The 18,160-nt window shown below is 45.3% G+C and overlaps 1 protein-coding gene across 1 annotated transcript in view; it reads right to left on the bottom strand.

Annotated features, from left to right (window-relative positions):
• LOC308512367 (centriole and centriolar satellite protein OFD1-like) overlaps nt 1-13,123 on the bottom strand; it is a gene marked incomplete at both ends in the record, with an annotated part of 52,370 nt that extends 39,247 nt beyond the window's left edge. Inside the window, 6 exon segments of the mRNA XM_081082136.1 lie at nt 2,644-2,683; nt 2,685-2,722; nt 2,726-2,806; nt 3,432-3,568; nt 4,809-4,916; nt 13,075-13,123. Coding sequence (XP_080938262.1) covers nt 2,644-2,683; nt 2,685-2,722; nt 2,726-2,806; nt 3,432-3,568; nt 4,809-4,916; nt 13,075-13,123 — 453 coding nt within the window.
• Between the last annotated feature and the right edge of the window lie 5,037 nt (nt 13,124-18,160).

Here is an 18,160-nt window from a genome sequence, read left to right as displayed (position 1 = left end):
GAAAGACAGAGAACTCCCAGAAAAAAAAGGACGGTTGGAGACTGCGGCTGAAACGTCTCCCTGTGTGCCGGCTCAGCAGCGGAGACTGTGCCATCTTGAGTGGCTGTTACAGACAACCAGAGATCAGCTACTAACCTGGAAACAAGGGATCTCAAGCAGCGTGACTGCGTGAACTCAGACGAGCACTGCTTCTTCTCACAGAAAGGTTAGACTTCCCCTAAAGGTGCGGTTTGCAATTCAGGTTGGAGAGAGAACCGCGCGGGGTGAAATCTGCGCCCCACAGAGTCCGTGGCCCTTGGGACCAGCGTGACCCTCAAGTGGGGAAGGGGCCCCACAGGGCTGCTGGCAGAAGGGAACGATAAAAATAAGCACATAGCTGGACTGGATGCAAAAAAGCAGCCTCGGATTCTGCCAGTCTGCCGGGTGCTTGGTGCCAGGGGCGAGTGGGTGCGTGGAGACTGTGCGCAGACCTGGAAGGTGGAGGCTTGCAAATTCGCACAACTTCTCAGGCTCTGATGGTCTCACTATGAGAGAAGAGTTGATGAAGTTAGAATAAGTGCCAATGAGTACATCAGGAAACCAAATATGTAAAGTTGTTATAAAAACATTCAGTGTCCTAAACATTGATATCTCTAAAATTGTGTCAGTCACGACAGACGGGGCACCAAAGATGGTGGGAAAAAAGTGGGATTCCTGAAATTGTTTATGGAAGCTATTAGACATCCACTTGCACCTTTTCATTGCATTATCCATCAGGAGGTGTTGTGTGCCAAATCGGGATTCTCTGAATTGAATGATTTAATGTCAGTTGTAACAAAAATTGTGAATTTTATAGCTTCTCGACCCCTTCACAAGCGAGAATTTTCTGTACTTTTACAGGAAGTTGATTCAACCTACAGTGGACTACTGATGTTCAATCGTGTGAGATGGCTAAGTCGAGGAAAACTACTTGAGCGATTTGTGGAGTGCTTTGAAGAAATTATGGTATTTATTGAGAATAAGGATCTGGCAAACTTTCCTCAGATCAATGATCATAAGTGGGTCAGCAATTTGATGTTTTTTACAGATCTCTCTGTTCATATGAATGAACTGAACTTAAAATTACAAGGTTTTGGCAAAAATATTGACGTTATGTTTGGATACATCAAATCTTTTGAAAGTAAACTTAAAATTTTCAAGCGAGATATTGAAACTAAAACTCGTATTTTCCTCAGATGAAAAAGTATTTCGAGAAGGCTACTACAAGTGTAATGGAGTCTATACTTATGTACCAGAATATAGTAAACACGTTCTTTGAACAGTTCAGCGAAAGATTCAACCAATTTAGAAGCCTAGAACAGACCATTAAAATAATTAAGTATCTGGATGTAGTTTACAGTACTTTGGAATTGAATAATTTCCAATGGATGCAAATTGATGATTTAGAGATGCAACTTGCAGATTTTCAAGGTAGCATTTGGACTCGTGTTTGTCGACTTAAGGTCGAAACTTGAAAATCTGGAACGAAATCGTTTGAAACATGAAGAGTGCAACTATGAAGAAGAAATTTTGAGTGCTTGGAACAGAGTTCCTGACACTTTTAGCAATATAAAAAATCTAGCGATGGCTTTGCTAACAATTTTTTCATCAACATATTTTTGTGAGACTTTGTTCTCAGCATTAAATAATATTAAAATGAACAAAAGGAACCGGCTAACATGATGTTAGTGGCGCTTGCTTGGCTTTGAAGTGCACCAAGTATGAACCTGCAATCGAAGAATTAGCAGACAAACTTCAGCACCAAAAAAGTCACTAATTTCTAGTTTTCGTACCATTTGATTATCATTGTTTGTTTGTTTTTTAATTTTTTATTTTTTATTTATTTATTTATTTATTTATTTATTTATTTTAATTTATTGCTTAAAGTATTCCAAAGGGTATTACATATGTCTCCATTTTATTCCCCCGCCCTAGACAGTCCCCTAGCCTCCCCTATCCCCCAATGTCTTATGTCCACTGGTTATGCTTATATGCATGCATACAAGTCCTTTAGTTGATCTCTTACCCCCCTACCTCCTGCCCCCCAACCCTCCCCGGCCTTCCCGCTGCAGTTTGACAATCTGTTTGAGGCAGGCCTGCCTCTGTATCTATTATTGTTCAAAAGTTTATAATGGTCTCTATTATCCATGAATGAGTGAGATCATGTGGTATTTTTCCTTCATTGACTGGCTTATTTCACTTAGCATAATGCTCTCCAGTTCCATCCATGACGTTGCAAATGGTAATGATTATCATTGTTTTTATTATTATTTTTTCTTAAATGTACATTGTTTTTCTGTTTTTGTTCATTTTATACATATTTTTGGTTGATTTTTCTTTGTTAAATGGCATTTAAATATATAAAATAAATATCAAAAATATAAATCTTTTTTTATTATGGTTGCAAATATCAAAAAAATATATGAATATTTCTATATGTGACATGGCACCAGAGTTAAGTTAGGGTTTTTCAAAATTTTTGACACGCCAAGCTCAAAACATTCACCATCACTGCTCTAGGTCCTCAAGTGTTCCAGCAAATGTCTCATCTCACCCCTGGACTTTTAGCAAATCTACAAGCAGCTGCAGGAAGGAGCCATCCAGTAAATGATTTTAAAATATTGCCTTCTGGTGCTTTTGAATTCTCTCAAGGAACATCTTTTCCCAAGAAGGCTTCCGATCTTGCTTGACAAGCTCTCCAACATCATTCCCAAACCACTAACTCCTCAGACTTTCCTTTCTCTTCCATTTTAATTTGTACTACTTCAGTATTTTTAAAATGCTTCAACTGCAAATTAACTACAAATCATTGTAAATAATAATACTAAACAATTAGTAACAAATTCTCCATGTTTAAGTTCAATATTCATTAATTATACAGGGTATCCCCCCCAAAATGTATACACACTCTAACAGCCGATAGCTCAATTGTGAAAATGTTGTTTAATATACACTGCCTTTATAATTATTCAAGGTGTGTTTATATATTTTTGGGACACCCTATATTTATAGTTTAATTCATCTTTGGTCTCATTAACTGTTCCTGTAAAACTCATTCAAAAGGCAAAAAGAAACAACAGCAAGTGGAAAGAAAAATAATAACATGCACAAGAGTACATATCATATTAACTATATAATAAAAGCCATATATTCAAATTGTCCCCTTCACCGGGAGTTCAAGCAGGGGCGGGGCTGGCCAACCACCTGCAGCCCGTCCCCTGAGACCAGCCCCACCTGGCAGCAGGTGGCCAGGGAAAGGGAGGCCCCACCAGCAGGTAGCTACTAGGGAACCTACACATGCACTGGGCCTCTAGTTTATTAAAGATTCTAGATATTTTCCTATATACCTAAGATTAAGAATGAAAAGATAAGCAAAAATATCACTTTTGTTAACAGCAACAAGATAAACTTACCCTTTCATGCATTTCTGCCTGAAGCTGCTGTTCTAGTTCTCTCTTATATTCATTTAACTTTATTTCTAAAGTTCCTAATGTTGGATGCTGAGGGTAAGCACCTGAAAACTGATCATCAATATGTTGAAGCTTCTCAGCTATTAAAAAAACACAAACAGGGCAGAGGACTCAGGGTAGGTGAGCAAGAAGTCTGTTCAAAAGCAAAGAGTACAGGGATACGGACAGGGGGCATCTGCAATTTACTCTGAAACAATTCAAAAAATTGAGATAGATTACTGGATGAACAGAAAGTGATCAAGCAAACATAATACAAACTTACTGGTGAACTGTAAAACTTTCAACTTTTTTGAATGCTGGAAAATTTCCATCATAAAAGTCAGGGGAAAAGAAAGCAAAAGGTAGGTCAGAAAACAATGGCATCTTTTTCCAGTCTCCAAGTGCCAAAGAGTTCTTTTATGGTCTTTGGTGAAAGCTGAGTCACATGTTCAAAACACTGATCTTAAAATGAATCAGAGATTCTTAGTTTTAAGTCTTCCATTTTACAGAGGACACAGGTGCCCACACAGTGTAGGTGACTCCCAGAGGGCTTAGCAACTACACAACGGCATAACTGGGACAAAAGCCAGGTCTGCTATTTCTCTCATTCCAGTGCTCTCTGCAGCAGACCCGAAGCCCTCAAACCAAATGTGGATTAGAATCAAACATTAACAGAGTGCAAAACCCACACGAGAGTGCAATCTCAATCATGTAAACACCAGTGCCCACTAAAAAGTATGCACAGGAAAAAAAGACTGGCAGAATCAGATTAAGATATTTGAATTTATTGTCTAACAAGTTATTGCTTTTAATGAGTAAGGAGGAGCCAGGATTAATCACAGCATTTTAGCCACCTGTTTCCCTTCTGAGCATACACCTAAAGGCAGGATGGTACTGTATGTAGAAAGGCTGTCCCATGGAAAAGGATCTGGATCATGGACCAGAAAACTTGGACTCCAGTATCACTTTTCCTTCATCTGGTGACCTTGGTTTCCTCAACTATAACATGAAGTGACGGGCCACTGACTTCTCTAGTTTTCCGCAATGCAAATAGTCTAGGATCTTCTCACGTTAATGGCTATACGATAAAGTTAGATGAGTCACAGGGAAGATCCTCCCAGTTGAGGGGTTGACCCAACAAACAAGAACATGGGCCTTTGCATCCACCTGGTGATCACAGAGGGAGGGGCAGCACTGAAGGTAGGACTGTGCTGACACAATGGGAAATGAGCACTCCACCTGCACACAGTTTAGGAACACACACAACATAGGAAAGCAGATCTTTTTCTTCATTCAAAAAGAAAATAGAAACCTGGAATCAGGAAAAAAGCCTGAAATTACCAAGAGAGTCTTTGCTAGGCAAAATTGCACTTGTCTGAGGGTCCATGTCACAAGTCTCTTTAGCCTGATGATATTCTGCCATTTCTTTTAAAAACTCCACGAGAAAACCTAAAAAACACAATGTACATAGTTTTGTCTCACAACTTTCATTCAACCATTACTCAGTCACTTTATAAATTTTGGACTTATAACATTATCCTGTTGTACGTTATATATCTCTTAAGAATAATTTCTGAAGGAAGTCCTTCCCAAGCATGATACAAAAATCTAGAAGTGATAAAGAGAAATATTTAATAACATAAAAATTAAGAACTTATATATGGCATGAAATAAAGTCAAAAGACAAATGACACACTGGAAGAAAATATTTGCTATAATGAGGAGAAAGCACACTAACTTTCATAATATTAAAGAGATCTAATAAATCAGTAAGACAATTTAATGTCGATAAACAAAATCCTAAGAAAATGCAAGTTAATACTAAAACAAAGGGGTCCTATTTTCCCAATAAGACTGCTAAGATTAAAACTCTGATCATACGTGAAGTGCTGGCAAGAAAGCGGGGAAGTCGGCAGGTTCAATCACTCAGGAGGGAAATTTGTTAGTGTTTGTGTATTCAAAAAGACATGTGTTCTTTAACCTAGTCTTTTCACCTCTAGGAATTCACACAGCTACACTTCCACAGGGAAACAAAGAGTGTACACTGCACACCGCTTCTAATGGCAAAACCCAAACAATAAAACAACAAAATCTCAATCAACAGGTGCTTAATTAACTATGCTCTTCATGATTAATTCATTTAAATATATAATACTAGAGGCCCGGTGCACAAAATTCATGCACGGGGTAGGGGGAAAGAGTGGGGTAAGGGAGTGGTGAGGGAGGATCCCTCAGCCTGGCCTGCACCCTCTCCAAATCAGGACCCCTCGGGGAATGTCCAACTGCCAGGAATGGGTCTAAACCGGCAGTCCAATATCCATCTCCCAATCTGGAACCGCTGGCTCCTATCCGCTCACCTGCCTGCCTGATTGCCCCAACTGCTCTCCCCTGCTGGCCTGATTGCCCCTAATTGCCTCTGCCTCGGCCCTCACCAACATGGCTTTGTCCAGAAGGATGTCTGGAAGACATCCAGTCTGATTAGCGTATTACCCTTATATTAGTACTAGAGGCCCGGTGCACAAAAATTAGTGCACTCGGGGGGGGTGGGGGGGAAGAGGGGATGCCTCAGCCCGGCCTGTGCCCTCTCGCAGTCTGGGACCCCTCGGGAAATAACAACCTGCTGGATTAGGCCTGCTCCCGGGTGGCAGAGGGCATGCCCAATCCCTAGGTGCAGTCCCTGGTCCGGCTCAGAGCAGGGCCGATTGGGGGGTTGGGGCACCACCCCACGTCACACTCAAGGCAGGTCTGATGGGGAAGTTGCGGCGCCACCCCCTGTCACGCACAGAGCCGGGACAATCAGGGGGTTTGGGCGCTGCCCCCTGTCACGCACAGAGCAGGGCCCTAATCTGTGTGTGACAGGGTAGAGCCATAACCTCCCCATTGGCCCTGCCCTGAGTGTGACAGTGGCAGCGCCCCAACCCCCTGATGGGCCCTGCACTGTGTGTGACAGGGTGCGGCGCCCCAACCCCCACATGGGCCCTGCTCTGTGTGTGACGGGGTGGAGCCGCAACCTCCCCATCAGCCCTGCCCTGAGTGTGACAGGGGGCAGCACCCCAACCCCCCAATCGGCCCTACCCTGAGCGTTACTGAGGGTGGCATCACAACCCCCTGATTGGCCCTGCTCTGTGTATGATGGGGGGAGCTCCCCAACCCCCCAATCGGCCCTGCTCTGTGCATGACAGGGGGGAGCTACCTAACCCCCTGATGGGCCCTGCTCTGTGTGTGACAGGGTACGGAGCCCCAACCCCCCTGATGGGCCCTGCTCTGAGCGTGACAGGGGGCAGTGCCCCAAGCCCCCAATCGGCCCTACCCTGAGCGTGACTAGAGGTGGCATCGCAACCTTCTGATCTGCCCTGCTCTGTGCATGACAGGGGGCGGCACCCCAACTCCCCTGTCTGCCCTGCTCTGAGCCCGACCAGGAGCTGCGGTGCAGGCATCTAGGGATTGGGCCTGCCCTCTGCCACCCGGGAGTGGGCCTAAGCCAGCAGGTCGTAATCTCCCGAGGGGTCCCAGACTGTGAGAGGACACAAGTGGGGCTGAGGGACACCCCCCACCCCCGCCAGTGCACAAATTTTTGTGCATCCGGCCTCTAGTAACTATGTAATTGACTAATGCTCAGGCAAACTTAAATACAGCATATTTAAGTTTCAAGTTTTTCAAATACTAACACTGTTCAAGATTTCTTAAAACTTCTGAATAAGAAACTTTTGGACAACTACAGCTAATAGAAAGAGAATTAAAACATAGGGACAACATAAAGAGTGCACCCTAATGTTAATTATGGATTTTAGGTGACAATGATGCCACCATGTAGGCTCATTGACTGTATAAATGTTGATCATGGGGAAGGCTGTGCATGAAGGAGGAGGAGACATACAGAAACTCTCCGTTCTGTTCAATTTTGCTATGAAGCTGCTCTAAAATATTAAGTCAATTTAAAAAATATATGGAAAGTTTGCTATATCTGCCTTTAAGATAAAATGTAACTAATATGTTCAAAGGCAATGGTGTAGGAATACAGTTAAAATAATTAAGAAGTGGTAAACATATGTTTTAATACTTGAGGATTAAAACAGGTTTCAAAAAAATTAATGTATTCTTTATTTCTCTTATCTAAAGAGCACATTTTAGAGATCTAGATTTACTGCCCTGTGTTGCCATCTTGAAATCCTGTGACCTTAAGCAAATTACCCACTTCTGCAGACTCTGGTTTCTCATGTGGGACACAGGTATACCTGCCTATTAAGAGGGTGCTCCTGCCCTGGCTGGCTTGGCTCAGTGAATAGAGCGTTGGCCTGGGGACTGACGGGTCCGGGTTCGATTCCAGTCAAGGGCACATGCCCAAGTTGTGGGCTCAATCCACAGTAGGGGGGCATGCGGGAAGCAGACAATCAATGATTCTCTCTCATCATTGATATTTCTCTCTCTCTCTCCCTCTCCCTTCCTCTCTGAAATCAATAAAATATGTTTTAAAAAGAAGAGGGCACTCCCTTCCACTGAAATGGTGGAGGACTTCCACTCAATACAGGGTGCATCAATTCGTGAATGACCTGCTTTCTCAGTTGTGTCTAGCTCAATGACAAAAAAGAAAAAAAACAAAAAAAAAAAAAACAAATGGGAACAAACTTTCAGGTTTGCTGCACTAGGAATACACAGATTTGCCACACAAATTAGAATCGTTTTATTAGAATCGTTTTATTTAGGCCTGCTCCCGGGTGGCAGAGGGCAGGCCCAATCCCTAGGTGCAGTCCCTGGTCCGGCTCAGAGCAGGGCTGATTTGGGAGTTGGGGCGCCGCCCCCTGTCATGCACAAAGCAGGGTGGATTGGGAGGTTGTGATGCCACCCTCAGTCATGCTCAGGGTAGGGCCGATTGGGGGGTTGGGGCACCGCCCCCCGTCACACTCAAGGCAGGTCTGATGGGGGAGTTGTTTTAGATCCATGGCCAAAAGTTAGTACTACTCTGCTGCACACTTTGTCTTACTCTATGAGACAAGCAGCCCATGGATTCTGGCCAGAGGAGCTGTTTTCACCTGCTTCCAAGTGAATTGCTGCTTAGTCAGAACACATGAAGACTCTAACTATCTTCCCTATGAGTCCATTTCAGCAGTCTTTGATTCAGATAGCATGTATAAGAGAAAATTCTGTTGCTTCCTCAACTCTCTGTGGATTGATGAAGAATATGAAAATAATATTGGAAGAAATATTGGGTGCTGGTTTCGATTCTGGTCAAGGGCACATGTCCAGGTTGCAGGACACCACCTCCAGCTGAGGGTGTGCAGGAGGCAGCTGATCAATGATTCTCTCTCATCATTCATTTTTCTATCTCTCTCTCCCTCTCCCTTCCTCTCTGAAATCAATAAAAATATATTTTTAAAAATGCACTTCCATATATATTATTTACATCTCAAGGCACTGTGAAATACAGTAATTTTCCCACATTTTATAAATATGAAAACTTAGGTTCAAAGTGGGTAATTTTCTTCAAGGTTATAATGTGTTAAGTTTTCCTTTGAGTTTTAAGAAAACCTCTAAATTAACTGAACTACTGAATATTGTCCTAATCTACTTTGCATATAATCTGGAAACATATTAACTGAGCAGAGCTCAAGACTATGTTGCCTATATCCACGCAACGTATTCATATCAATACTATACAAGCAGGAAACAAATAGAGTTGCTATACCTCTATCTTCTACCCTACACCTGAAAAGAACAAGAGTATATAACTACAAGTTCAGAACAGTACTTATACATCAAAAATCCTATAGTACAAAAGACATTTATACTGAGAAGAATACACATGCTCTGCCAAAGAGCCTTAAAAAAATGCTTTGCCCTAACCCAGTGGTCAGCAAACTCATTAGTCAACAGAGCCAAATATCAACAGTACAACGATTGAAGTTTCTTTTGAGAGCCAAACTTTTTAAACTTAAACTATATAGGTAGGTACATTGTTATTAACGTAACTAGGGGCCCGGTGCATGAAATTCGTGCTCTGGGTGTGTGTGTGGGGGGAGAGTGTCCCTCAGCCCAGCCAGCTCCCTCTCACATACTGGGAGCCCTCAGGCGTTGACCCCCATCACCCTCCGATCGCCTGATCGGCCCCTTGCCCAGGCCTGACGCCTCTGCCAGAGGTGTCAGGCTTGGACAGGGGACCCCTATTGCCCCCCGATCACTGGCTCTGGCCCCCGCCCAGGCCTGAGGCCTCTGGCCCAGGAATCATGCCTGGACAGGGGACCCCCATCTCCCTCTGATCGCTTGCTCCACCCCCCGCCCAGGCCTGACGCCTCAGCCAGAGGAGTTGACCCTCATCACCCTCTGATCACAAATCACCGGATCGGCCCCTTGACCAGGCCTGAGGCCTCCGGCAGAGGTGTCAGGCCTGGGAAGGGGAACCCCAGCTCCCCACGGTTGCAGGCTCCGCCCCTGCCCAGGCCTAACGCCTCTGGCCTAGGCGTCCGTCCCGGGCAGCGGGGACCTGCAGTGGCAGCGGGGGGCGCCGTGATCGTGGGCTTCGCATTAGGCCCAGGCAAGGGACCCCTAGCTCCCGGGACTACCAGCTTTGACCGTGCCCAGCTCCCATTGCTGGCTCCACCCCTACTTCCTGCTATCACTGGCCAGGGCGGCAAAGGCGCCTGATTCTCCGATCATGGCTGGGGGGCAGGCCAAAGGCGGCCCCAGGGCCGCCTTTGCCCTGCCCCCCAGTTCTTAGCTCCCCCCTGGGTTTCCGACCACTGTCAGTGGCAGGGGGCTTCTTCCTGCTTTCCCTTTCGCCTCCCTGAATTGTGCCTACATATGCAAGTTAGCCGCCATCTTGTTGGCAGTTAACCGCCAATCTTTCTTGGCAGTTAATTTGCATATGGCCCTGATTAGCCAATAAAAACGGTATCGCCGTATGCCAATTACCATTGTTCTCTTTTATTAGTGTAGATTAGGATACTCCTAAGGCTTAGGAAGAGCCACACTCAAGGGGCCAAAGAGACGCATGTGGCTCGCGAGCCACAGTTTGGCCACCACGGCCCTAACCGGTTTGGCTCAGTGGATAGAGCATCAGCCTGAGAACTGAAAGGTCCCAGGTTCGATTCTGGTCAAGGGCATGTACCTGGGTAGGGGGTGTGCGGAAGGCAGCTGGTCGATGTTTCTCTCTTATCGATGTTTCTGACTCTCTACCCTTCTTCCTTCCTCTCTTTAAAAAATCAATAAAATGTATTTTTTAAAAAATGCTTATGGCCTTTTATTTTCCAGGACTAAAGGCCTGATGCAAGAAATTAGTGCATAGGTAGGGTCCCTAGGCCTGGCTGGCAATCACGGCTGATCAGGTTCCCTGCTTTCCTGCTCCCTCATGCACCACCACCACGCGGTTCCCCTCTCCCCTGTTCCTGCTTCCCCCTTTCCTTGCTCCCTCAGTACCCCGCCAACACCAGCTCGCTGCCTGCAATTTTCTGTGCGACCCCCCGATGGTCAGCGCACATCGTAGCGAGCAATCGAATTCCCGGTCTCCTGGGCTAACCTCCAAGGAAACACTTTGCATATTAGCCTTTTCTATATAGATAAAGTCATACAAGAATGTAAGAATGCCACGTAACCTAGGCAAAAATGAGAAATGCAACTGAAGGATGCACAGACCTGGTTATAACCTATTCAGCATTTATATTTCAGATATACTTCTGAAATATATGTAGTAATGAAAACACATTTAAACCAATTCTATTCCTGATGTTACTTTACATGTAAAGTGTATTAGTAAATTATTCTCTGCCAAGATTAAACATTCACCAGGGACTGCTACATAAATTACACATACATCCAATCATGGGACACTTAAATGGAGGGTTTCAAGGAACTTTTCGGGTCACAGGAAAATGCTCACTATACAACAGTGAACTAAGAATACACACACACAACACTGTGCCAATAATAGCTGAATCAGAAAAGACTCTCTTCCTCTATGTTTTTATGGGTTTTTCAGATAGGTATAAAGTGTTCTGTTTTGTTTTTTAAGTTACGAAAACAATGGGGGGAGAAGGAAAAACTCAGTATTTCCCCTGATAAGTGTAAAATACACGTCTAACTGTATATAGTAATGAAAACACATTTGAGGTAACCCTACTCCTTGCTGTTAATTCATACTAATACGTATGTGCTGCCCAAGTGAAACCTTCAGAGCTTTCATTATATTTTAAAGAAAAAAGCTGTCATTCTCCAGACTATTGTACTGTAAGCAGCACACAATGCTTATTATATTGTCTCAATATCCTTCATCCAAACATGACTATTACAAAACCACGTATTAATTCAAGAACCTACAAACCAGTTTCACAAAACTTGCCTTGTTGCTAAAATGTTTTCATTTTATACAGCTACTCGCTCCTACCTGAATGTCAGTCAATAAATCTATTTGAATATGAAGACCGGGCAAACTCTCAACCGTTTGAGAATGCTTTCCAGGATAACGAGTTCTACAAAACATAAAAGCGTCACTCCCCAATACCACCTGCATATCATATTATTTTTAAAACCAAGACCCAGTGGGTTTAAATGCGGACTCCCTGTCACCGCTTCCACTTGTAAAAGTTACAGAACAGATATGCCTCAAGCCGACACCTTGAGGGAGTCCAGGATACCTCGGCGCTTGAAGGTCTGGGACAGCTTTGTGCGTAGTTCGTCTTGACTCAACACGTCATATTTGGGGGGCACGGTGAGCTGGAAGAGAAGATGCCAACTGTTACCAGGCAGGCAGCGGGCACGGGAATTTCTGAAGACGGAACAGTGGCTGACCTGCGGGAAAGCGGGAAAGCACGAAAGCCCAGCGGGGACGGCGCTTGCAGGACAACAAGCAAGAAGGTTCGCCTCCTCACCCGCGCACCGGGTTGGTGCTTTAACGGAAACAAACAAGATGCTACATCTCCTCACGTGTGCTCCCGGTACTTTTTCCTCACCTGTCCTCAGAGCCCAACCGCGGGCCAGGAATCAAGAGGAACGGGTATACCTCAAGGCTCTCCCGCCCACTCGAACTAGGAAATGGCAGATAAACACATTTCCTCCCCTCGGCTTGCCACGGGTGAGCGGGTTGTGTACCGGGCGCGACTCTCACCAGCGGCTGGAGAGTAGAGATACAGAGCGAGGCTGTGAAACCCGCGGCCCTGGAAGTGGAGGCACCTCGCGGCGGGTGGGGGCCTCACAGCCGATCCCGCCCTCTCCCCGAGACCCAGCCAGCCCAGCACGGGAATCCGGGAATCCGGGAATCCGGGAACCCAGAGCTTTACAGCCAAGTCAATGCCAACAACCGCCGGAAGCTCCGCCCACTTCTCGCGAGAGCTTGGCCTCCGAGTCCCGCGAGGACCTCTGGGCTAGAGCGGGGATTGGAGGAGAAGCCATGTGCTCTGCACCACATCCAGGGCCTGCGGGATCTGGGTAGTTAACCCTGTGTCTTCCTCCTGTTGCGGCCTAGGGCGCTGGACCCAACCTGGCTATCCCCTGGCCAGCTGGTCCCATCACAGCCCAGGCATTGCACCCAGCAAGCTCCGCCAGCTCGGGCTTTGCTTATTTTGCCTTTCATTAAGTCACGCAGTAACCGCGGCACTGTTTCCTTTTGGGACCCGAATACCCTTTGTAGGGGGCTCCGTCTTGTGCACCGCCGGGTGATTTAGCAGCATCCCTGGCCTCTCTGCCCACTAAATGCAGCGCCTCTTACCAGTTCTGACCTTACTGAATGTCTCAGACATTGCCTGATGTTCTTGGAGAGGCAAAAGTCACTGGTTGAAAATCAGTGAGCTAAACTTTAAGTATCTACCTTTTTATCGTTTTTTGGTTTTTGGTTTTCTTTGTACCTCTCCCAAGGAGTAAGGACATATTTTCCATTGATTTTAGAGACTGGAAGGAAGGGGGGGTGGCGGGGGGGGGGGGGGGTCAGAAAAACACCAATGTGAAAGAGACATCTATAGGTTGCCTCCTGCAGCACCCCCATTCCACTCCACTGTGGGCTTGGACTTGCAACCCAGGTATGTGCCCTTGGCCAGGAATCCAATAGGTGACTCTGCTGCTCAGGTTGATGCTCTAACCACCGAGCAACACAGGCCATGGCAAGTACCCACTCTTGTGCATACCAAGGAAGATAAAGGTAAGCTGGCTTACCAAGATGCTGTGGGTGAAAGGGGCCACATGGTAACCTGACAAGCTCAGGGAAGGCCTGTATGATGGTCTTGCAAACTCAAAGACCTGAAGTAACCACAAAGGACGATCGGAAATTAAACTTTAACCAAAAGCAGTAATAGTGGGTAGTTACATTCTAGGACAGTATCTTCACTGAGCCTATCTGTCTTTTTGCATCTATAATAACACTAGAGGCCTGGTGCATGAATTTGTGCACATTGAAAGGAAATTAATTAGAAGAAATATTTTAATATCCCTGTTCACCCTTTCTCAATAATAGAAGTGTCAACCAAATTCATGATCGACAATGACAGATTGAAATGCATGTGATTGCTGCCAATGAGAGCTTTATATGTATCACCCATGTGCGAGTCAACTTAGCCTTTTATAGATATAAAACAAACTTGTTAATTAGAGCTGCTTTCTGATTTAGCTAAACTTTTTCCAGCCCAGTGAAGCACTCCAACTTCTTTTTCAGGTAATTGTCAGCAACACAGCAGTAAATATCAACACGAAGAAGCACATTATTATTGTAGATCACGCAGGGAGAACAAAGGGTAAAATATTTAATTTGCAGCAGTGTTTGACTATATTTTGTGCAGTGAAAAAACCTGAAGTCATTTTTAAGGTCCACCATTTCTTTTCTTTATTTCTTTTTGAGCGGGGGAAGGGGGGGGGGTGGAGGGGAGGGGGCACCATTTCTCAATTCTTTTCAGTTGGGTCGAGTTTCTAAACTTTCTAAATCTTCATTTTCTGTTTAATGAAAAGAAAATAGGATTCTACCAAGTCTCCAATCTACCTACTCCACGACTTGTGTCAGGATCAAATGAGATGAGGCACAGGAAAATACTTCACAGACATTTGGTTAACTGTGAATGTTTCTACCTGGCTATAAAGCAACTTGTGTTCCTGGGCTGAAGAAACTTCTAGGAGGCTAGTTGCTAGGAAGAGGAAGCTGGGCATTGCGACATAACGTATTACCCTGACGGCAGGACACTTAGCATATTAGTCTTTTATATAGATAGACTAGTAGCCCGGTGCACAAAAATTTGTGCACTCGGGGGTGAGGGTGAGGGGTGGGGTCAGACCCCTCAGCCCGACCTGCGCCTTCTGTCATGTTCCTGGACCCCAGCCACTCCTGGCCTAAGCACAGGCCTACAGGCTTGGGGCGGCCTGGCTCCCGAGGCCCCATTGTATCAAGAGAACAAAGTCGGCATTAGTTACTGCTCTCACTGAACCCAGTACACTGCATCTGTGCGTACAACTGCCTTGTTCATGTGCCTGCTTCGCCCTACTGAATTACTAACATCTTGAGGACATTGCTCTGTCTTATCCTGCTTCAACTTCAGTGCCTGGCCTGGTGCCAGGGACCTGAGAGGGTTTGCTGAGTGAGTGAGTGAGTGAGTGAATAATGGGTGAGTGAATGAGTGAATGAATGAGCGAGTAAGTGAATGAGCAAGCAGCTACGAGGCGGGAACTTCTGCCGCATTGCCATGACAATGCGGCAGAAGTTCCCGCCCCGCTCCCAGCTGCCTGCTGCAAACCCCGGGAAGTTCCCGCCCTGCTCCCAGCGGCCGCACACCCCTCTCCCAGCTGCATAGTTCATGCAGGGCAAAGGCGGCCCAGGTTCTCCACCTTTGCCCTGCCACCCGGCTCTTGCCTGCTGCCTGGGTTTCCGATCACTGTCAGCGTCAGGCAGCTTCCTCTGTCCTTCCCCTTTCGCCTCCCATCATTGTGCCTATGTATGCAAATTAACCGCCATCTTTGTTGGCAGTTAATTTGCATATCACCCTGATTAGCCAATGGGAAGCATAGCGGAGGTACGGTTAATTACCCTTTTGTCTTTTATTAGCTAGGATACCCTTGAAATATCTGGGTAACTTGTAACTTCCCTTTTTCTGGGCCCCTTGTGGCACAACCTAATGTGCTTGGGCTCCCGGACAGTTACCACTAATTCCTTCATTGTTCTCATGTTAATTGTTGACTGTTGGCTATCCTACACCCTTCTAAGTATGTGTCTATCATTTTATTTTTTATCCAGTCCCACAGGTTCTCTCCCTCACCCCCAAGACCCCTTTGGTTTCTCCCGCCTCTCTAATCTATCACCAATGAATTTCTTGTAACCTACCTATGTCTCCTCCTTTGGTTGTAATGTATAAAAATAGACGAAAACCCGCCACTCTCCAGAGCGCTTTCCCAATCCATTGAGGTACTGCTTCCAGGCACTTGTCGACAGTTTGCTCAAATAAACACAAAATTCTTTACAGGTTTGAATGTTTCTTATGTTAACACAGTAATAAAACCATAGCCAGAGAATGGTATAAGAACTAAGATGCACTGAAGCCTTGCGGGTGTTGTTCAGTGGTTAGAGAATTGCAGCATACCCAAGGGTCCTGGGTTCAATTCCCAGTCAGAGGTACCTACTTTGGTTGCAGTTTGCTCCTCTACTCCCCTAATCCCCAGATTGGGATAATGTGGGAGGCAACCAGTTGGTGTCTCTCTCTCTGCCCTCACTCCCTCCTTTCTACTCTCAGAATCTTTCTCAGCACCAGGTCCTGGGAGTCACTACCAGTTGATTAGAACTGGCTCAGGAAAGGAAACCCATTTGCCATTCCTAGTCCACTCCCTTTTCCATTATGCAGCATATCCTCTTTACAGATGAGATGAAAAACAAAATAAAACAGTTTAAACATCCCCAGTTCCTTCACTAGCTTTTGTGCAGAATATTCCCTAGGCTAGATCCCACCCTTCTCCCAACACACAGTTCAGTTATTGATTCTTTTAAAATGTGATTCCCAGAACTGAGTATGGTCCCCAGGATTATATTATTTGTGAAGAGGACATTGTGTTCTCTTAATGCAACTTAGAATTGCATTAGCTTTTTGGGACCACTGTTTCAGACTGCTGCCTCTTGTTGAGCTTGCAATAAACGAAAATGTGTTTTTGTAGATGCACTGGTCTTAAACTAGGTTATCCTGTTGTGCAGGTTTTTTTTTTTTTAAAGCCCTAGTACGAGACTTTATTTTGCATCCTATTAAATTCTACTTTGTTAATTTCCCACCTAATTCTGCTAGTAGGGGAGATATTTTTGAATCTTGACTTTTGCCATATAATAAATTTGTGGTCTTTAGCATGTTATCTTTATTTTTATCTGTTTGTTTATATTTTTACTAGTGGCCCGGTGCATGAAATTCATGCACGGGGGACAGTGTGTTCCTCAGCCTGGCCTGCACCCTCTCCAATTTGGGACCCCTCGAAGGATGTCCTACTGCCAGTTTACAGCAGTCACACATCCCTCTCGCAATCTGGGACTGCTGGCTCCTAACCGCTCACCTGCCTGCCTGCCTGCCTCGTTGCCTCTAATCACTCTGCCTGCCGGCCTGCTCGACCCCAACTGACCTCCCCTCGCCCCCCGCTGCTGGCCTGCTTGCACCCACATGACCCCCATGAGCCTGATCACCACAAACTTCCCCCCCTGCTGGCCTGCTTGTCCCTCCTTCCCTTCCCACTGGCCTGCTCATCCCCAACTGTCCCCTGCTGGCCTGCTCACTCCAAACTGCCCCCCACCCCCGCTATCCTGATCACCTCCAACTGACCCCCACTGACGGCCTGCTTGCCCCCACATGGCCCCCCTGCTGATCTGCTTACCCCCAACAGCCCCGCCCCCCACCAGCCTGATCACCCACAACTGCCCTCCCCTCTTGGCCTCTAACCGCCTCTACCTTGGCCCCACCACCATGGCTTTGTCCAGAAGAACATCTGGAAGGTCTCCTGGAAGGTCTCCCAGTCTAATTAGCATATTGCTCTTTTCTTAGTATAGATATATTTGTCTGTAAATATGATTATGATTGCAGATATGAGTAGGATCAGGTAAGGTTTTATAGAATGGGCCTTTTATTACAGATGGTTTGCCAGGTATGCATTTTTTCTAAAGAAGTAAAAATTACTTTAGAAAATGTTTCAGGAAGACTTTGAGAATTTACAGTATCTGCTTTTCTTCCAAGAAAGTTGTCACTTTTATGCCAGAGTGAGAATTATTTGTATGCTTTGTATGTCAGCATTGGGCCACTGTGAGTGGGGGTTCACTTAGCTTGACTTGAGAGTAATTGTCTTGCTCACTGGCTGGGAGGGAGGGTGTGTGGCAGAGGAGATAAATACTGGGTTCTGGATTACTCATAGATTGCTGATTTCCTGATTGATTGTGCAAGCCCCTCCTTTTATTCATGTCCACCTTCTGTTGACAGACATTTACCCTGGGAGAGAAATTAGATGAAACTCTCTTTCTTGTCATTGTAAAAAGCATTTGATTTCCTAAGGTGTGATAAGGCCACCCAGCCATCCTCAGTCAAGGTACACATTTTCATGGAGGATGTTCCCACTCTTGAATAAAGTAAAACAATTATTTTTTCTTTTAATTTAAACTTTCTTCTATAACTGTTTTCTTGCTACTTAAAAGCTAGTTGTTGTTTTTTTTAAAACTGCTTTCAAAGCTTTTCAAACTGTATATGTCCTTGGAATGAATTTATAAATAAGAATTGAGC

The sequence above is a fragment of the Myotis nattereri genome (genome assembly GCF_964212035.1).
Source record: "Myotis nattereri genome assembly, chromosome: Y".
In the NCBI taxonomy this organism is placed as follows: Eukaryota; Metazoa; Chordata; class Mammalia; order Chiroptera; family Vespertilionidae; genus Myotis; species Myotis nattereri.
Note: the sequence above shows the minus strand (reverse complement) of the source record. Positions and strands in the feature narration are given on the sequence as shown.